The sequence below is a fragment of the Pristis pectinata genome, chromosome 34 (genome assembly GCF_009764475.1).
Source record: "Pristis pectinata isolate sPriPec2 chromosome 34, sPriPec2.1.pri, whole genome shotgun sequence".
NCBI lineage: Eukaryota > Metazoa > Chordata > Chondrichthyes > Rhinopristiformes > Pristidae > Pristis > Pristis pectinata.
The window spans coordinates 12234080-12255515 of record NC_067438.1 but is presented as its reverse complement, the minus strand read 5'-3'; the positions used below and the strand labels follow the sequence as shown (position 1 = coordinate 12255515).

The following is a 21436-nucleotide window of genomic DNA, read 5'->3' as shown; positions in this document are numbered from 1 at the left end:
TTCCACACGGTGTCTGAGCCCCGGAGTGTTTCCAGCTCTTTTGTTCTCTCTCTCTGACTCTGTGTGCGTCTCTCTCTGTCACTCTCTCTCTCTCACTGTCACGCCCTTGTGCTCTCTCTCATTCTCTCATTGTCACCTCTTTCTCTTCCTCTCACCTTGTCAGTAACTCTCAGCCTCTCTCTTTCTCTCTCTCTCTCTCTGTCTCAGGCTCTGTACTCTTTATCCCTCCCCCCTCCACCTCCCCTCCCACTGAGCACCTTCTGAGGTTCTGTCCCTCTCTCTTTCTCTGCCTCTCTTTCTAATTCTTTCCCTTCCCACTGTCTCTCCCTTCCCACTGCCTCAATATCCCCCCTCCCTCTGTCTCTCTCCCTCCCCACTCCCTCCCTCCCACCCCTTCCCTCCTTCCCCCCTCCCACCCCCCTCCATCTCTCCCTCCCACCCCCATCCCTCCCCCTCCCTCTCTGACAGCGACCAGTCTCTAACCCCTGCCCTTCCATCCACAGCTTCAGACGGTGCAGGATCCTCGGCCGGTTCCACCACCAGCGAGTGAGGTACGAATGGTGTTGATGGACACTGTGCTCCGACACCACTGGGCTCCCACCTGGCTCAGTACGGACGCTCCTTACTGTATCGTCTCAGTGTGCCCCTTCGTTCCCCCGGTGTGTGGGTGAGGGGGAGAATCTGGGGGGATGGGTGGGAATGTGGGGAGAATGGGTTACGGGGATAATCAGTAGGGAATCAGGTCACTCCATGGGCTGGCACTGACTCGATGGGCCAAGTGGTCTCCTTCTGTGGTGTAAGGAAATATGGAAATGTGTGAAATCTCTCCATATCCCTCAATTCCCTTCATATCCAACAACCTGTTGACCCCAGTCCCGGATACACTCCACATCCCATTGGGAAAAAAATTCCAAGGATGCGCTGGCTCAGGGTGAAGACATTTTCTTCTCATCTCCCACATCTTACCTGGGGTCAAGTCAGACAGCAGGGAAACAGGCCGTTCGGCCCATCCACTCCGCACCGGCCATCACCCAGCCAGTTACACTCTGAGCATTGGAGTTGTCGAGCAGTACAGCAGGGAAACAGGCCCTTTGGCCCAACTGGTCCATGCTGGCCAAGGTGCCCATCTGAGCCAGTCCCATTTGCCTGTGTTTGACCCATTTCCCTCTAAACCTTTCCTACCCACGTCCCTGTCCAAGAGTGTTTTAAATGTAGTTATTGTGGCTGCCTGAACCACTTCCTCTGGCAGCTGGTTCCACAGACCCACTGCCCTTGGGTCCCTTTGGAATCTTTCCCCTCTCACCTTAAACCTGTGTCCTCTAGTGTTTGATTCACTTTCCCTGGGTCTGATGGACTTCAGTGGGAGTGGGGGGAGGGTGCTGCTGATGCTTACTGGGGTGTGCTGGTGATGGGAGGGGAGGGATGGTGGGGGGAGGTGGAGGGGAGAGGAGGGGTCTAAGGGAGGGGAGGGGAAGGGGTGCAGTTGACCCTGGGTCTGACTATTTGCTTAACTCTGATGTAACTGACTTCTCTTCCCCAGTGATCGGACCGGCAGCCGGAGAGGACAAGAAACTCTCGGAGACGACTAAGAGACTCCAGGAATGTTTCACCTCGTCACTCTGAGCCAGAGCTCCGTGGATCTGTGTTGGTTTCATCGGATCCCACACACTGCAGTTGCTGTACACAACCTGCCCTGCCGTGCTCGACTGAACTGTTGTTGATGTTTGTGATGTGTTGAACACTCCACGTTCTGTTGAAGTCACTGACTCAACATTCCACACTCCACAGCAATGCTGATTCACCAGTCCACACGTCGATGCTCCGTTCATGCTGCACTGAACCGGATGGAATTCGTCCCCCGTCACCACCCTCTCTCTCCGGCTCCTCTCTCCCCCACTTCCCCATCTCCACAGCTGTTGTTTTCCAACCTTTCCCAATTCTGGTGGGGGGGGGGGGGTCATTGGCTTGAAATGTTAACTGTTTCCTCTCTCTAGAGCCCGCCATCTGTGCACAGCACTGAAACCCTGTTGTGGCATTTGTAAATTATTTATTCCAGCTAATATAACTCATGGAGTTCGACGGCACAGAAACAGGCCCTTCGGTCCAACTGGTCCATGCCAACCAAGATTCCCACCAAAGCTCGTCCCTCTGAACCTCTCCTATCCATGTACCTGTCCAAGCTTCTGTTAAATGTTGTTAATGTACCTGCCTCAACCACTTACTCTGGCAGCTCGTTCCATGTACATACCACTCTCTGGGTGAAAGAGTTGCCCCTTCGGTTTCTATAAATCTGAGATGGACTCTGACCTCATGATCTACCTTGTTGTGACCTTGCACCTTATCGTCGACCTGCACTGCATTTCCTCTGTAGCTGTGACACTTTGTACTGTTACTGTTGTTACCTGTACTACCTCAATGCACTCTGTACTAATTCAATGTTGCTGCACTGTGTAATGAATTGACCTGTACGAACGGTATGCAAGACCAATACCTATACCCTCTCACCCTAAACCTATGCCCTAAACTGTGTGCATTCACCCTATCTATGCCCCTCATGATTTTATACACCTCTGCAAGATCGCACTGTGCCCAACATTGAGCACCAGCTATGGTGATATTGAGTGTACCTGTTTTAAAGTCTCATCAGTTATGTGTTTACATACCCTCACTGCGGGGGAATTATACTGTATCAACTTGTGTTGCAAAGACTAATTTACGAAACTACATTCAGTCTCTTTTGTGAAGGGATTTATTTGTCGATAGTGACTATTTCAAGCGGTGGGTGTTCCCCCCACCCCCCAAATAACGAGGGTACACTTCCAGCTAACTAAACAGTTATTTTGTTTTAAACAGAGTATGTTTTACCTTGAGGAGTAAAATTCTCACAGAGATTATAATTCTACAGAGGATTTCCAGCACAAGTGCAATTCTTTCGAAAAACGTAGCAATGAGCTGCGGACGAACAAGTCGTCCGTTCTGGGAAGAGATCCGTTTGGGTCGAGGGTGAGGGGTTGATTCTGTGCCTTCATCTCTGTAACTCCTCCCCACCGTTCCTGCCTGGACACTGAATATCTGCCACGCCCCTCACTTGCCAAGCGAGGGCTGTGACAGGTCCTTGTTGAAACTCGTTTTTTGATCCCTCTCCTGCCAGGATCTTTTCTGGAGCGAACTCTCCGGGCTGTCAGTACCAGAGGGGCTTGTCTTTGATCGGACGCTCAAGGGACTCATTGAGGGTCTCCCCATCGAAGGATTTCTGTGTGATCACAAATTGTCTGGGTATCCACTTCCTTAATCAAAGCAGCACACATCTCTCAAACCTCGGAGGACTTTTAATGGTTGTTCATTTTATAAATGCATGACAACAGCACAAAAATGCTGCTATAATGGGTCCATTTTAGTCCATCTTTAATGCTGCTTCTTCATGTTCTTGCTTGTTCCAGCTTTGAAATAATTCAAGCGTTGGTCAGTGTCTTTGTGTACTGTTACTCAATGTTGTCAGCTCGTGACATCTTGTGTTGGACTGATCCTTTTCACAGGAGCACTCATATTTTCCTTGGAGGTTGCGCAAGATTCATTTTTGGAATTTTCTGAAAGTAAGTCCTGATTCTTGTTTTGTTGGGCTATCTTCTTCTGCTTGAAGATTGGTAACCGTGTGTTTTAGTTGAAGAGAAGCAAATCTCATTAATTACTGAGGGAAGGAGGGGTGTCGTCCTGCTATTGTGTATTCTGCTTGGACATCCCATTCCAGGTGACCAGAATAAGGCTTCAAAATGTATGAGTTAGTTCAGTTCCACCCATCTGAGTGAAAACCCAAGTGGTTTCCGTGTTGAGTCATTCTGATACCAACCAGACCCTTCACAGATGTCTTGTTTCCCATTTTGGTGATCCTGGATCCTGGATATGCATGGCCACATCTCCTCCCTACTTTATTTGGGATTGGGCCTGATTTGGAGGGAGTAAGATAAGATCTCTTTATTAGCCACATCTACATGGAAACACACAGTGAAATGCATCTTTTGCGTAGCGTGTTCTGGGGGCAGCCCGCAAGTGTAGCCACGCATCAGGTGCCAACATAGCACACCCACAACTTCCTAACCCTTACGTCTTTGGAAGGTGGGAGGGAACCCACGCAGACACGGGGAGAATGTACAGACGGGCTGGAATTGAACCCGGGTCGCTGTTATGCTAACTGCTACACTACCGTGCCTGCCATCTTCCAAACATTTCTGTTTCTCTAGAAAACTTTAACTACACAAGGGCTGCCCAGTCCGTTCTGTCAGACAATAGCGTTTTATCACTGAGTACTCAGATTGTTCTTGTATCACTAAGCATAACACAAATGGCAGTATCGGTAGGCTTGGTTGGCCTAGGGCAGGCACGGTAGTGTAGCGGTTAGTGTAACGCTATTACAGCGCCAGCGACCCGGGTTCAACTCCAGCCACTGTCTGTAAGGAGCTTGTACGTTCTCCCCGTGTCTGAGTGGGTTTCCTCCGGGTGCTCCGGTTTCCTCCCACATTCCAAAGACGTACAGGTTAGGAAGTTGTGGGCATGCTATGTTGGCGCCGGAAGCGTGGCGACACTTGCGGGCTGCCCCCAGAACACTCTATGCAAAAGATGCATTTCACTGTGTGTTTCAATGTACATGTGACTAATAAAGAAATCCATCCATCCATCCATCCAGTGCACTGTGGGAGATGCACATGCACAATATATACCCACACCTAAATAGTAACCAAGTAACAAAATACATCCAAGACATTCAACTTGGTGACAATATAATGCTTTGTATGCCCCATGGGCCTTGGGGTGACATTGCTGTTTCTGAAGAAGTTGGAACAGAATGGGTAAAAGGATCATCAGAAGTACAGCATTCCTCGGGGGGAACCACCTTTCTTCTCCTGGCCTGTCCTTTACGCTAGTGAAGGATAAAACACGTGAAATGGTGAGACATACCGGTTTGAATGTAAATGTCAAAGAGGTAGACCATGAGGGATAACGCCACCATTAGCAGTGAAGAACATTAACGTGCTACGATGTATAAAGCCTCAAGAACCATATTATGTAGGTTACCATGTCAAAGAGCGCACGTGCAACAGCCAAATGAGTGAGTGGAAAACGTTTGCCGACTCCTCTTTGCTTCAGATCGTGTCATCAGACTGATGATGGATACTTCAAGACCTTCCTCAGGACGAGGCAAGGAACATCCACAACTGTGGACGATAGTGGTGATCAGGGTTGGGGAGGGAGGGGAGCAAGGAGGCTGTGGTGAAGGTGGTCCCCTGCTCATCACTCTGCCAGGGATGAGGGTGAAGCTGAGGAACAGGTCAACGGGGAGGATGAAAGGCTCGAGCGGATGAGTCCACACATGGCCACGTGGCAGGGCCGTTTGGTTCGAGAAACAGATGCTGGAATCATGATAAAAAAAACATGATGACGCCATAGGAACTCAGCAGGCCAGGCAGCATCCGTAGATCCGTGGGCTATTTGGTTACATTTAAATTAGAATCATCATTGTTCACAGATCTCTTGGATTGGTTTATTATTGTCACCTGTACCGAGGTGCAGTGAGAAACTTTGTTTTGCATGCTATCCATACAGAACATTTCACCACATCTATACATCGAGGCAGTACAAGGGAAAACAATCGCAGAGTGCAGAATAAAGTGTTACAGTTACAGAGAAAGTGCAGTGCAGGCAGACAATAAAGTGCAAGGCCATGATGAGGTAGATTGTGAGATCAAGGGTCCATCTTATCATACAAGAGGTCCATTCAATAATCTTATAACAGTGGGATAGAAGCTGTCTTTGAGCCTGGTGGTACATGCTTTCAGGCTTTTGTATCTTCTGCCCGATGGGAGGGGGGGGAGAAGAGAGAATGTCCGGGGTGGGTGGGGTCTTGGATTATGTTGGCTGCTTTACCGAGGCAGCGAGTAGTGTAGACAGAGTCCATGGAGGTGAGGCTGGTTTCCGTGATGCACTGGGCTGTGTCCACAACTCTCTGCAGTTTCTTGCAGTGTCGGGCAGAGCAGCTGCCAAGTCAAGATGTGATGCATCCAGATAGGATGCTTTCTATGGTGCATCAATAAAAATTGGTGAGGGTCAAAGGGGATGTGCCAAATTTCTTTAGCCTCTTGAGGTAGCAGAGGCACTGGTGAGCTTTCTTGGCCGTGGCGTCTACGTGGTTGGACCAGGACAGGCTACTGGTGATGTTCACTCCTAGGAACTTGAAGTTCTCAACCCTCTCGACCTCAGCATCATTGATGTAGACAGGTGCATGTACACCACCCCCTTTCCTGAAGTCAATGACCAGCTCTTTTGTTGACATTGAGGGAAAGGTTGTTGTCATGACACCATGTCACTAAGCTCTCTATCTCCTTCCTGTACTCCGACTCTATTATTTGAGATACGGCCCACTACGGTTGTATCATCTGCAAACCTGTAGATGGAGTTAGAGCAGAATCTGGCCACGCAGTCATGAGTGTATAGGGAGTAGAGGGCTGAGGATGCAGCCTTGTTGTTGAGAATAATCGTACTGGAGGTATTGCTGCCTATCCTCACTGATTGTGGTCTGTTGGTCAGGAAGTTAAGGATCCAGTTACAGAGGGAGTCCCAGGTCTCGGAGTTTGGTGATGAGTTTGCTTGGAATTATAGTATTGAAGGCAGAGCTGTAGTCAATAAATACTAGTCTGATGTAGGTGTCTTTGTTATCCAGATGCTCCAGAGCTGAGTGTAGGGTCAGGGAGATGGCATCCGCTGTAGACCTGTTTTGGCAGTAGGCGAATTGCAGTGGGTCGAGGTTGTCTGGGAGGCTGGAATTGATGTGTGCCATGACCAGCCTCTCAAAGCACTTCATGATGGTGGATGTCAGAGCCACTGGTCAGTAGTCATTGAGGCATGTTACCTTGCTTTTCTTTGGTACCAGGATGATAGTGGTCTTCTTAAAACAAGTGGGAACCTGAGATTGAAGCAGGGAGAGGTTAAATATGTCTGCAAATACCCCCAGCAGCTGATCAGCACAGGATCTGAGCACTCGGCCAGGGAAACTATCCGGGCCAGATTCTTTCCGCGGGTTCAACCATAGAACAATACAGCACAATACAGGCCCTTCGGCCCACCATGTTGTGCCAACCTTCAAACCACACCTAAGACTACCTAACCCCTTCCTCCCACATATCCCTCTATCTTAAATTCCTCCATATGCCTATCTATATGCTGGTTCACTCTCCAGAAGATGGATCTTACGTCCTCAATGGTAGCCCAGAGGAAGGGTCTCTGTCCCGAGTGTGTGTCACAGGAGCGGTGGGCGTGTCTGTGTCCCCTGTCCCTGGGAATCCTCGCCCAGCCTCGCCCACCCACCACACCCTCCCTCTCCTGTAGTCGGCAGCCGTCAGGTACAGGGGTGTCGGGGGGTGCACAAGCCCACTGGTGTTGGGGGGGTGAGGGACAGTCGCCTGGAGGTCTCCCTCCTCTCCCCCGGAGGTCCCGTAGCAACCGTCCACTGCCCCACACCTCTCCCCGTCAGTTCTCGCCAACCCTGGGATCTTTCTGTGCTGAGATTGGGTCTCACTGAGTCACACGGCAGCTGGTGACTGCACGGTTGGTGCTGGTCAGGGGGTGTGGGGATGAACCTGGAGTCCAAACAAGGTGAGAGAGTGTGTACGAAGCAACACACACAAAACACTGGAAGAATTCAGCAGGTCAGGCAGCATCCGTGGAGGGAAATAAACAGTCGACGTTTCAGGCCGAGACCCTTCATCAGGACTGGAAAGGAAGAGGGCAGAAACCAGAATAAGAAGGTGGGGGGGGAGGGGGAGGAGCACACGCAGGCAGGGGACAGGTGAGTCCAGGTGAGAGGGGGTAGGTAGGTGGGTGCGGGAGGGGGGGGAGACGTAATAAGCTGAGAGGTGATCGGTAGAAGAGGTAGAGGGCTGAAGAAGGAGGAATCCAATAGAACAAGACAGTGGATCTTGGAATAAAAGGGACGGAGGTGGGGAACCAGAGGGAGGGAGGTGTGGGTGAGGGGCAGGTCATGGGGGTGGGGAGGGGAATGAGAAGGGGGTGAAGGGACCACAGGAATGTGGGAAAACAAGGGGGGTGAACGGAGGGGAGGGTTTACCGGCATTTAGAGAAATCGATGTTGAGGCCGTCAGGTTGTAGGGTCCCAAGGCTGAATATGAGGTGTTGTTCCTCCAAGGCCGTGGACAGACATGTCAGTGGGGGAGTGGGATGTGGAATTGAAGTGGGCGGCCACCGGGAGGTCCCGGCTGTTGCAGTAGACGGAGCGAAGGTGCTCAACGAAACGGTCGCCCAATCTGCGTCGGGTCTCACCGACGTACAGGAGGCCGCACTGGGAGCACCGGATGCAGTAAATGACACCGATGGATTCACAGGGGAAGCGTTGCCTCACCTGGAAGGACTGTCTGGGACCCTGGATGGTGGTGAGGGAGGAGGTGCAGGGACAGGTGTAGCACTTGGTGCGGTTGCAGGGATGTGTCTGGAGAGGGATTGGTGGGGAGGGACGAGTGGACAAGGGAGTCACGGAGAGAGTGGTCCCTGTGGAAAATGGAGGATGGTGAGGGGAAGATGCGCCTGGTGGTGGGATCCCGTTGGAGGTGACAGAAGCTGCGACGAATGATGTGTTGGATGCGGAGGCTCGTGAGGTGGTAGGTGAAGACTAGGGGAACCCTGTCCCTGTTATGTCAGGGGGGGATGGAATGAGGGCAGATGTGCAGGAAATGGAGGAGATGAGGGTGAGTGTGTGTGAGACAGAGTGTGTGTGAGAGAGGGAGAGAGTTTGAGAATGTGTGTGTGAAGGGGGAGAGTGTGAGAGTGTGTGAGAGAGTTTGAGAGTGTGTGTGTGAGAGAGAGTTTGAGAGTGTGTGTGAGAGAGAGAGAGTTTGAGTGTGTGTGAGAGAGAGGGAGAGAGAGTGAGAGAGAGAGTTTGAGAGTGTGTGTGAGAGAGAGAGTTTGAGAGCGTGTGTGTGAGAGAGTGTGTGTGAGAGAGAGTTTGAGAGAGAGTGTGAGAGTGTGTGTGAGAGTGTGTGAGAGGGTGTGTGTAAGAGAATTTGAGAGAGTGTGTGAGAGGGTGTGTGAGAGGGAGAGAGTGTGAGAGAGTGTGTGAGAGAGTTTGAGTGTGTGTGAGAGAGAGTGAGAATGTGTGTGAGAGAAAGGGAGTGTGTGTGTAAGAGAGAGAGTTTGAGAGTGTGTGAGAGAGGGAGAGTGTGTGTGTGTGAGAGAGTTTGAGAGTGTGTGAGAGAGTGTGTGTGAGAGAGTTTGAGAGTGTGTGTGAGAGGGAGAGTGTGTGTGTGAGAGAGAGTTTGAGAGTGTGTGAGAGAGTGTGTGTGAGAGAGTTTGAGAGTGTGTGTGAGAGAGAGGGGGAGAGTTTGAGGGTGTGAGAGAGAGAGAGGGAGGGAGAGAGTTTGAGAGTGTGTGTGAGAGAGGGAGAGAGTGTGAGAGAGTGTGTGTGAGAGAGGGAGAGAGAGTGTGAGAGAGTGTGTGTGAGAGAAAGGGAGGAAGATTGTGTGTTTGCGAGAGGGAGGGAGAGCAAGTATGAGGGAGTGTGTGAGAGAGTGTGAGGCAATGTGAGACAGTGTGTGGAGAGTATGTAAGAGGGAGGGGAGGAGGGAAAGTGTGGGAGAGGAAGCGAGTGTCCCTGAGTGTGTGTGAGAGCGAGTAAGGGGGAGAGAGTGTGATGGGGAGAGTGAGGCACTGCATGTGAGAGAGAGAAAGAGTGTGTGAGATCCCTCTAATTCTAAACTCGAGTGAATCCAGGCCTAACTGACCCGATCTGTCCTCATACATCAGCCCTCCCATCCCAGGGATCAGCCTGGTGAACCTTTGCCACACTCTCTCCATAGCAGGAACATTCTTCCTCAGATAAGGGGACCCAGACTGCACACTGCACTGGAGATGGAGTCTCCCCAAGGCCCTGTACAGCCACAGCGAGATATCCTTGCTCCTGGACTCAAATCCTCTCACAATGAATTGTTTCCTTCTGTAACAACCCGCTACAGGTGAACACTTGCTCCCAGACACCGGAGCAACACCCGGATCTTGTTTTGCCTGCCCTCCTCCAATCACCATTCAGATAATATTTGCCTTTCTGTTTTAGGAACCAAAGTGGATACTCACATTTGCATCTGCCTTGCATTTGTTCACGCACTGTAAAATACACTGAAGCCTTCTCACAGCTCCCCTTCCCACCCCTGTGTGTGTGTGTGTGTGTGTGTGTGTGTGTGTGTGGCTGCATTTGTGCACACCAGTCTGTGTTGTTGTGCGTGTATGTGTCGTGTGTGTGTTTGTGTGCTGGTATTTGTGGTGTGTGTGTTTGCGTGTAAGCTGGTGTGTCTTGCTCTGTGTGGCGTGTGTGTTGGTGTTTGTCAGTGTGTGTTGGTATATGTCTGTGTGTGTGTGTGGTGTCTTTATGTGTGTATGTCTCAGTGTATCAGTGCGTGTGTAGTGTATGTCAGTGTGTGTGTTGGTGTCTGTCAGTGTGTGTGTATGTCTCAGTGTGTCTGTGTGTGTGTTGGTATATGTCAGTGTGTGCGTGTCAGTGTGTCAGTGTGTGTGTGTCTCGGTGTGTCAGTGTGCAAGTGAGTGTCTCGGTGTGTCAGTGTGTGTTGGTGTGTCAGTGTGTGTCTCGGTGTGTATGTGTGTGTGTGTGTCTCGGTGTGACTGTGTGTCTCGGTGTGTCAGTGTTTGTTGGTGTGTCAGTGTGTCTCAGTGTGTCCGTGTGTGTGTGTCTCGGTGTGTATGTATGTGTCAGTGTGTGTCTCGGTGTGTCGGTGTGTGTGTGTCTCGGTGTGTATGTGTGTGTCAGTGTGTGTCTCGGTGTGTGTGTGTGACTGTGTGTCTCGGTGTGTCAGCGTGTGTGTGTTGGTGTATGCCAGTGTTTGCGTGTTACCGTGGCCGGAGAGCCGGCCCCTCCCCACTGGCGCCCGGCCGTCAAACACTCGCAGCCACCGTGCACCCGCCCCTCGGGGACCCGCTCCCCAACACACCCACCTCCCTCTCCCTCTCCCTCTCCCTCGTCGCACGAACACTCATTTCCTCCTCAGGGCGGGAGGGGAGGGGAGGGGAGGGGAGAGGAGAGAGAGAGGGAGCTTGTGTGCGGCGCCTGAGTGACAGCTCCTGTGCAGTGGCGGACAGTGCAGGCGGCAGGGAGCTCTGCAGAGCTCGGCGACAGCCGCTGCAGGACCGTCTCTCTCTCTGCAACTCCCCGGGGCACGGGTCGGCGGAGAGTCCCGTTGGATAGGAAGGGTCCGAGCCACCTTAAAGAGACTTTGAGGGGGAAGTGGTGGGTTGGAGGGGTCCCTGGCTGATGTCTCGCTGCAGGAGTACGGTGGCTGCGGTTACCATGAACGCTCCCGGACCCGGGCAGGGTTAACCGAGCTCGCCAGCCCAGCCAGGGGCAGGGGGTGGAGAGGCTGCCGGACCCCCAGGAGTGGGGAGGTGGGGCGGGGGTCAGGTCCCGCTTCCCCGGGACCCCCCCCCACTGATGCTGCCTCGGACGGTCCGTCACATCCTGGACGGGGTGAAGCTGGAACTGTCGGGAGACCCCGATGTGGTGCTCAGCGGTTACAGGGCGAGGGACCCGGACCGGGAGCCGCCGCCGGTAAGTCCTCCGGTACCTTCGAACTTACACTCTCCGCGGACAGGGGAGGAGGGGAGAACAGGCCGCTCGGCCCATCCACGCCCTGTTCAGCAGAGCGCGGCTCATCTCCGCACCGTCCCCCGCAGCCCGGATTACACCGGCCACCGGTCTGTGGGCCACCGGTCCCGGGGCACAGAGTGCCAGAGGTTCACCGTCTTCTGAGGCACCCTCCCTCCGGCCTTCTCACACTCTGTCACTCTCTCTCTGTCACTCTCCCTCTGTCACTCTCACGCTCTCTGACACTCTCTCACACTCGCTCTCTGTCACTCTTTCTGTCACTCTATCTCTCTGTCACTCACTCTCTCTCTGTCTCTCACTCTCTGTCTCTCACTCTCTCTGTCACTCTCTTTCTCTGTCTCTCTGTCACTCTCTCACTCTCTCTTTCTCTCCCCGTGACACATTCTGTCTCTCTCTGTCACTCTCTCCCTCACCCCTGTACTTCCAGACCCTTTATTGTGCCACTGTGCCCCTGGTCCCAGAAGAGATGTTCAGTTCATCACCTCTGTTCAATGCCGTAACCTCCACATCCACACCTCTGTTACCCCAGCCCCTGGACTTAGCTAACCCCCCACCCCATGTCCTTGCTGTGCACTCCCTCGCCCTGCTCTCACTAAGCTGGTCCATGTGCTCTAACCTGTACCCGGGACCCCCGTGCTCACTGACCTGTGTTCAGTTCCCTCATTGTCTCCCTCCATCCGTCATCTCTTCGTCCTGAGGTATCTGTGCTCCTCCAGTTGTGGCCTTGGTTTCCCAGCTTGTCGTTACGGAGGAGAGGGGTAAGCAGAAATTTAAACAGGGGCCCAAAGTCCTCTGGTTTGACAGCATACGTGAGGGAAAGCTGTTCCCCACTGACACACAGATCAGTGACGGTAGTGGATGGTTCTCACTGGGCAGGAGAGACACAGGGAAAATAGCGCTGATGCAGCTGTTTCTGATCCGGGTGTCTGAAACCAAGCCCAGAAGGACATCTTTAGAAAGGGAATTGTGTAGTTTGAGAGGCAAGGGCAGTGCTTGAAGGGACAAAGAGAGATGGTTGGGAATTAAAAGCCGGAAATGATGGAAACACTCAGCAGGTCAGGCAGCGGCTGTGGAGGAAGGAATGGAGTGGAGGTTTCACTTCCCGGGAAAGCGAGAAAGCAAGTTAGTTTACAACGACAGAGGAGGTGGGAGAGGTATGGGTAGGACTAAGGGAATATCCCGGATAGGGTGAGACCAGATGGGTTAATGTGGTGCGTTGGACTGCTTTGTCCGTGTTACGTGTTGCTAACATGGGGCAGGGGCGGACGACACTGACGGGAAGGGAAGCAATGGGGCTGCTCGTTCAAGGAGCCCAGGTGGGCCAAATGGCCTCTACCTCTGCAGCACAGGCTTCAACGATCCCATCCGGGTCCAGTGTCCTGTCACCTGTGGGGGGTGTGGCCGTCAGATAGCATTTAGTAAAATAAGTCAATGCAAAACAAGTTCGCCTTGCACGCCAGGGGCTGTGTCCAAAGATCCTGGAAAATCCACCCTTCACCTTCCTCTAGGGGCTCCAGTGCAGTTCCTTCAGGGACACAACAGCAAGAACAGGTGTGAGGTCAGGCAATGTGTTCCCCTTGAGGTTGCTCCAGTGTCAGTGAAGGGCGAATTTAAACAGGAAAGGCCTAGAAGGCTATAGAGAAACAAAGGACCGCAGATGCTGGAATCAAGATGAAAACCACGATGAAGTTGGAGGAACTCAGCAGGCCAGGCAGCGTCTGTGGAGAAAAGCAGGCGGTCAACGTTTCGGGTCGGGACCCTCCTTCGGGACTGAAGATAGGAGAAGGGGAAGCCCAATATACAGGAGGGAGAAGCAGAGCAGTGATAGGTGGACAGAAGAGGGGAGGCGGGGTGGGCACAGGGTGGCGATAGGTAGACGCAGGTAAGAGATGGTGATAGGCAGGTGGGGGGGGGAGAGGAGGGGAGGGCAGATCCACTGGGGGATGGGTCAAAGGTAAGGAGGAAAAAAAGTGGGGGGGGGTAGAAAAAAGAGAGAGAGGCTAGGAAAGGGAAGAAAAGAAGAGGCGTGGTTGGGGGTGGGTGTGGGGGTCACTTAAAATGGGAGAATTCGATGTTCCTGCCGTTAGGCTGCAAGGTCCCAAGACAGAAAACGAGGTGCTGTTCCTCCAGAATGCTCTTGGAATTCTCCTGGCAGTGGAGGAGGCCAGAGGACTGACATAACTATGGACCTAATCCCATTTGCCCGCATTTGGTCCGTGTGCTTCCATGCCTCGGCTATTTAAGTGTCCAAAAGCCTCTTAAATGGAACGACTGTACCTCATTCCACCACCGTCTCTGGCAGCGAGTTCCAGATATTGACTGCTCTCTGCATAAAAAAAATACATCCGAGGAGTGTTTGTCGGCTCTTGGACTGTACTCACTGGAGTACAGAAGAATGAGAGGGCACCTCATAGAAACATTTCGAATGTTGAAAGGACTGGACAGGGTAGATGTGGCTAAGCTGTTTCCCTTGGTGGGTGAGTCCAGGACTAGAGGGCACAGTCTTAGAATTAGAGGATACCCATTTAGAACAGAGATGAGGAAAAATTTCTTTAGCCAGAGGGTCGTGGATTTATGGAGTTCATTGCCACATACAGCTGTGGAGGCCCGATCATTGGGGGTGTTTAAGGAGGAGATTGATAGGTATCTAATTGGTCAGGGTATCAAGGGATATTGGGGAAAAGGCCGGGAATTGGGGCTAGATAGGGATGGTTTAGTTTAGCTTATGGAGCAGACTCGATGGGCTGAATGGCCTACTTCTGCTCCTTTGTCTTGTGATGACCTTTACCCCTCAGATCCCCTTTAAGTCTCCATCCCCTCGCCTTAAACCTATGACCTCTTGTTTCTGATGCCACGACCATGGGGATAAAAACCTCTGTCTACTTTTCCCACTCCTCTCCTAATCTTACCTATCTCTGTCAGATTGTCCCCCACTTCACCAACCCTCACCCCCCGCCACCCCAGCCTCCTTCGCTCCAGGGGAAACAAGCCCAGCCCATCCAATCTCTCCCCATGACCAAAGTCCTCCAACCTGGAGTCGGACTTTTAGATGAATTTTACGTCTTGTGTCTCTGCACTGCACTGCTGCCGCAGAGCAACTAATTTCACCTCAGGTTAGTCAGTGATGATCAATTTGATTCTGGATTATGTTTGATCTGGTTCGGAGGGGTTTAGAGGGACAAATGTGGGCAGATGGGACTAGCCCGCTGGGCAACACGGTCGGCATGGACGAGTTGGGCCGAAGGGCCTGTTTCTCTGGTGTGTGACTCGATGACCGTTGGTCTCAAATCTGCCCAGTTCCTGTCATCCTTGCTTCCCTTGTATTCCAACCACCTCGCTCCGTGTTCGATACGCTCAGTTGGGATGCTTGGTTCTCTGCAGTTATAATTCACAGGATTTGAAGCCTTGCTCCTCTCAATCTCAAGTGATCAGCCTAGTATCTTAAGACATGTCTCCCAGTTCAGGGCAACACCCTCTCAACGATCCCCCTGATCGAGCACCCTCAGAATCTGATAGTCTAACTTCCCTTTCTTCTCAGGTCCAGAGAGTTTTGGGCCACTTTGTTCTATCTTTCCTCATTGGACAACCCCCTCATCCCCATGATTAATCCGGTGAACTATTGCTGCACTCTCTGTGTAGGTAGGGAGGCTACAGCTGTGTGCAGTGCACCTGGGGCTGGGGCTCACTGACAGCAAGGCTCCATCTCCCTGCGGTGAAAGCCAACATTCCTTTCTTAATTATTTGCTGTACCTCACACTCTCATCTCCTCTTACGATGTAGGAGGCCATTCGACCCATTGAGTCCATGCCAGCTCCCAGAGCATTCCTGCCAGCCTCTGCATTCTGTTTTATATGAGGGAACTTGGAACTGTCTTAACACCACCATCTAGTAGTCACGATTTAAACAATCCCCAGTGGGTAGAGCCACTGCCTCACAGCGCCAGGGACCCGGGTTCGATCCCGACCTCCGGCGCTGTGTGTGTGTGTGTGTGGAGTTTGCACGTTCTCCCTGTGACCAGCTGGGTTTCCCCCCGGGTGCTCCGATTTCTTCCCACATCCCAACGACGTGCGGGGTTGGTGGTCTAATTGGCCGCTGTAAATTGTGTGGGTGAGGGGTGGAATCTGGGGGACGCTGATGGGGATGTGGGGAGAGTAAAATGGGATCGGTGTCAGTGGGTAGTGGATGGTCAGCAGGGGCTCGGTGGGCCGGAGGGTCTGCTTCCCTGCTGTGTGACTCTGTGACTCTTTACTGCTGAGGGATAAACTCACTGGAAAACAACATTCGAAACTCTGGTGTTCAGAAAGAAAGGCTAATTTGTGCACAGCAAGATCCCACAAACAGTCGTGAGTTCAGGACCGGATCGGCTGCTTCAGTAACAAGACTTGGGGGATAATCATGTGCCAGAGGTAAATGTGCTCTCTTTGAAGTGGGACCCTTCGTGTCAGTCTGAGAACGCAGACCTTTGCTTTAAACTCACTTGAGGGACAGCACCCCTGACTCTGCAAGGCCGGGCTTGGACAGCTCTGGGGTATGACACTAAACCTGCACCTCTCTGCTGTTCTCTCTTTATGAGCAGTGTGCATCAGATAGATACCAGCCAAGCCACCAAACAGTGCACACTGGTCTAAACAGGCTCAGGAACTTGCTTTGTCAGCAGTCTCAACCAAAGTGTTAAACCACTTGTTTCAAGACAGCAAGTGCCCCTTACTAATTCTGCAGCAATGCATCAAGTGGTACAACAGTCATAAGTTTGCTCCAAAAGGGGAAGTTTAGATTTCCTATTGTTATTGGTGTTTGCAGCTTCGTTTTTAACTTTCTGTTTTGCGTCAGTGGGACGGTTCTTGGATCATTTATAACCAGTTGAGATGATGAGGAAGTCCATTTGAGAAGCTCCCTAGCAGGCACCCGAGACAATGGGCCTTTATAACTAGGACTGCTTTAACAGTTGGTTGTCAGCACTGTTTAACCACAGGGGTTCAAATTGCTTCCCTGTAATGTGCAATTCCTCAAAGATTGATGTTGAAATCGGTCTTCAGGAAGGGACACAATCGTGATGGTTAATTTTATTTTAATTGTATTTACAGCGTGGTAACAGGCCCCTCCGGCCCAACGAGTCCACGCAGCCCATTTTAAACCCAAATTAACCTACCCGTACGTCTTTGCAATGTGGGAGGAAACCGGAGCACCCGGAGGAAACCCACGCAGACATGGGGAGAACGTACAAACTCCTTACAGACAGCGGCGGGAATCGAACCCCGATCGCTGGCGCTGTAATAGCGTCGCGCTAACCGCTACGCTACTGTGCCGAAAAAGGGGGTAGTTTGGTGCACATGTGTTGTGCCCTTTACTTCGCTTCGAACTTGAGGGGAAGAGGAGACATTCGGTGTCTTAATTCACCGTGATGGATTCTTGTGGGGGTGGGGGAGGTGACAGTTGACGGGAATGTGGGGAGAATAAAACAGGATCGGTGTCAATGGGTGGTTGATGGTCGGCAGGGACTCGATGGGCCGAAGGGCCTGTTTCTGTGCTGTCTCTCTCTCTCTCTCTCTCCCTCTCTCTCTCTCTCTCTGACTCTAGATCAAGATGAACCTTTATAAAGTGCAGGTTTGTCCACACCTGACGTTTTGTGACCAGTTCCGGGAAAGGAGTAAAGGCTTTGGAGAGGGTGCAGAAGAGGTTTATGAAACTGGTTCCAGGGATGAGGGTCTGTCATGGTGTGGAGTGAGTGGAGGGGGGGGGGGGCTGGAGGAGGGGCCACTGTGAGGAGTTCTTTTGATAATCAGAATCAGGTTTATTATCACTGACCTAGGTCATGAAGTTTCGTGTTTGTGGCCACGGTACAGTGCAAGACATAAAAATTACCATAAGTTACAAAAGTAATTAAATGGCGCAAAAGAGGAACAACGAGGTAGTGTTCATGGGTTCACGGACCGTTCAGAGATCTGATGGCGGAGGGGAAGAAGCTGTTCCTGAATTGTTGGGTGTGGGTCCTCAGGCTCCTGTACCTCCTCCTTGATGGTAGTAACGTGAAGAGGGCCTGTCCTGGGTACAGATGGAGGGAGACTGCTCCCATTGGCGGAGGGGTCAGTAAGCTGGTGATACATAGAACAGTACAGCACAAATACAGGCCCTTCGGCCCACAATGTTGTGCCGACCTTTAAACCTCATCTAAGACTATCTAACCCCTTCCTCCCACATATCCCTCTATTTTAAATTCCTCCATATGCTTATCTAGTAATCTCTTGAATTTGACCAATGTACCTGCCTCCACCACCGCCCCAGGCTGCGCATTCCATGCCCCAACCACTCTCTGGGTAAAAAAACTTCCCTCTGATATCTCCCTTGAACTTCCCACCCATTACTTTAAAACTATGCCCTCTTGTATTGAGCATTGGTGCCCTGGGAAAGAGGCGCTGGCTGTCCACTCTATCTATTCCTCTTAATGTTTTGTACACCTCTATCATGTCTCCTCTCATCCTCCTCCTCTCCAAAGAGTAAAGCCCCAGCTCCCTTAGTCTCTGCTCATAATGCATGCTCTGACAGAGGATGAAGGTGATTGGCAGAGGTGAGATTGGGAGGGGAGTTGTGGGGCGAGGTGGTCAGGGTTTCACAGGGTGGGTTGGGTCTGACGGCTGTGAGGGTGGGAGGGCGGTGGAGGTGGATTTGCTGGTGGTGTTCGAAGGGAGCTGTGGGTGTCTGAAGGTCAGTCTCCGAGCAGGGTAATGGGCTCCAGCACTTTGTGTTCTTGACCTCTTCCCCGCACCGCCCCCTCCCCCAAGCCGCTGTCAACTATCTTTACACCTCCCTTCCCCCACCTCACTCCACCCGTTTTCCCTCCCCCCCCTTTCCTCCCTCTGTCTGCCCCCCCCATCTGTCATTCACACAACTCCACACCCCTCCTCTCGCTGGCATTACCTGCCTGTCATTCTACACCCCTCCTCCTCCCCCTCCAATCACCTTTCTCGCCACCCCCCCCCCACCTTCTCCTCATACCAGCCACCTGCCCTCTCCTCTCTCAGCCCTGATGCAGGGTCCTGACCCTGAACGTCGACAGTCCCTTCCCTCCCCGCCCCCACAGACACTGCTCGACCCGCTGAGACCCTCCGGCAGATTGTCTGTCGCTCCAGATCCACAGCATCTGAGGTCTCTTGCGTCTCCAGGGCTCTAGGGTTGTTTCTGCCTTGAGCTAGCACGGGCTGGAGGAACGGAATATCCTCTCCTCCCGTGCAGTGATCTGTCTGTGTGTGAACTTCGGAAGGTGCTTTGATTCAGACCCCTTGGTGGAGAGGTGAATCTTTCCCCTCTCAAGCCTATGTTCTCCAGAGTCCCCATGCTGGGAAAAAGGTTGTAACTATCTACGCCCCTCATGGTTTTATAAATCTCTGTAAGGTCACTCCTCAGCCTCCATCACTCCAGGGAAAACAGTCCCAGCCTGTCCAGCCTCTCCTTTTGATTGCGATTAATCTCAGCAGCTCTCTTCTGTTCGAGACGCCTGAAGACTCTCACCTCAAGGTTCAACAATAGCTTCTTCCCCACTGCCACCAGGTTCTCGAACCCACCTGAAAAGCCTTTAACACTACCCTGAACTATCTCGCTCTCTCTCTCGCTCGCTCGCTCTCTCTCTCGCTCTCTCTCACACACACACACACAACGCTCTCGCAGGGACCTTGTACTAACGACCCCCCCATTTCCTTTCCCTCCCTACCTTACCCCCGGCTCACAGCTTAGTACTTTGTTTTTTCCAGTGACCTTGACCTCTGTGTTAGGGAAAAACAATGGAAAACAGGATATCTTTTGAACAGACACAAAGTGGCTGTTACTGTACTGAGTGTTGTCACACAGAGAGAGATTAATTGCATGCATCTGAATTAATTGCATTAATTGCATGCATCTGAATTAAGGGAAGGACTTGGAATCCAGATTCCCCTCCAACCCCATTGCCAAGGTCGTTCTGCATGGTGATGTAATTTTAATGATTTGCTTTGTTGTTTGATTTTTATCTGAGTGACTAATTTTCATCAACAGCACTTTTCCAGCCTTTGTAGCTCCCATCCAGCTCATTATCTGGAACGCCAATCCCCTCACTGTGGGTTCAAACCTTAGTCGGGAGACGTTAGGCGTTGAAATCCCAGCGGAAATTCGGGTGTCGCACCGAGGGAGGGTGTAATTTGGAAGCTCAGCTGAGGCGTTTGTGGCAGGTTGCAATGTGAAAGTTCCCCTGCCCCCCAGCCCCCCCTCCGGTTTTAATTACAGCATTGAACAATTCACGGGCTGCGGAAAAATGAATGGAGAATACTTTGGCTTTCTTGGGAGAAGCGAGGGATGTTGCAGAAGTTGTTCTGGAAGTTGGCACACATACGCAAGGTGTAAATGCTATGGAAATTACCTTTCTGCAGCAGGAGCACAGTAAATTCCAAGACAAGGACAAACATAAGTTAACACGGTTAAATTCAAATAAATTATACATAACTCACACGTGTTCAAAACAAACAGTGACACCAGTGCAAGATTGTGTGTGTGCGTGAGAGAGAGAAATATATATATATATATATAGTCCAGGGTAGTGTTAAAGGTTTTTCAGGTGAGTTCAAGAACCTGGTGGCAGTGGGGAAGAAGCTGTTGTTGAATCCTGAGGTGTGGGTCTTCAGGCGTCTCGAACAGAAGGGAGCTGCTGAGATTAATCTCAATCAAAAGCAGAGACTGGACAGGCTGGGACTTTTCTCCCTGGAGCGAAGGAGGCTGAGGGGTGACCTTAGAGAGGTTTATAAAATCATGAGGTGTGCAGATAGTTGCAACATTTTTCCCAGCATAGGGACTCTATAAAACTGGACAACATAGGTTTGAGAAGGGAAAGATTTAAAGGGGATCTGAGGGGCAAATTTTTCACACAGAGAGTGGTGGGTATATGGAACGAGATGCAAGATACAGATACAGTTACAATCTTTAAAAGACATTTAGGCAGGTACTTGGATAGGAAAAGGTTTTAGAACATAGAACATTACAGCATAGTACAGGTCCTTCGGCCCACAATGTTGTGCTGACATTTTATCCTGCTCTAAGATCTATCTAACCCTTCCCTCCCACATAGCCCCCCATTTCTCTATCATTCATGTGTCCACCTAAGAATGTCTTAAATGTCCCTAATGTATCTGCCCCCACAACCTCCGCAGGTAGTGCGTTCCACGCACCCACCAATCTCTGTGTAAAAAAACTTACCCCTGACATCCCCCTTATACCTTCCTCCAATCACCTTAAAATTATGCCCCTTTGTGTTAGCCATTGTTGCCCTGGGAAAAAGTCTCTGACTGTCCACTTGATCTATGCCTCTTATCATCTTGTACACCTCTATCAAGTCACCTCTCATCCTCCTCCTCTCCAAAGAGAAAAGCCCTAGCTCACTCAACCTATCCTTGAGGGATATGGGCCAAACACAGGCAAATGCGACTAGCTTGGATGGACATCTTGGTCGACGTGGATGAGTTGGGGCCTGTTTCTGTGCTGTATGATTCCATGAATCTATGACTCTAAAATCACTGGAAGAACTCAGCCAGTCAAGCAGCATCTGTGGGAAGAGAAACCAGTCAATGTTTGGGGTCAGCGACCCTTCCTCGGATCTGGGGGAAGATTGAGTGGTGTGTGTGTCAGCTTTGAAAGCAGATCTGGTGGGGGGTGGGGGTGGAAGGTGTAAGACAATAGTCCTGATGCAGCATTTTGACCCAAAAACGTCGACAATTCCCCTGCCATCACCAATACTGCTCGACTCAT

General features: G+C 51.4%; 2 protein-coding genes across 2 annotated transcripts in view; both read left to right on the top strand.

Moving 5' to 3' along the window:
• LOC127585955 (uncharacterized) overlaps positions 1–2734 on the top strand; it is a 51667-nt gene extending 48933 nt beyond the window's left edge. The window contains exons 16-17 of the mRNA XM_052043711.1: positions 504–551; positions 1541–2734. Of these exons, the coding sequence (XP_051899671.1) occupies positions 504–550 (47 nt within the window). The 3' untranslated portion in view covers position 551; positions 1541–2734. The remainder of the gene's footprint in view (positions 1–503; positions 552–1540) is intronic.
• Positions 2735–11072: 8338 nt separating this feature from the next.
• Positions 11073–21436, top strand: part of LOC127585879 (ral guanine nucleotide dissociation stimulator-like) — a 113014-nt gene continuing 102650 nt past the window's right edge. The window contains exon 1 of the mRNA XM_052043591.1: positions 11073–11614. Within this exon, the coding sequence (XP_051899551.1) occupies positions 11498–11614 (117 nt within the window). The 5' untranslated portion in view covers positions 11073–11497. The remainder of the gene's footprint in view (positions 11615–21436) is intronic.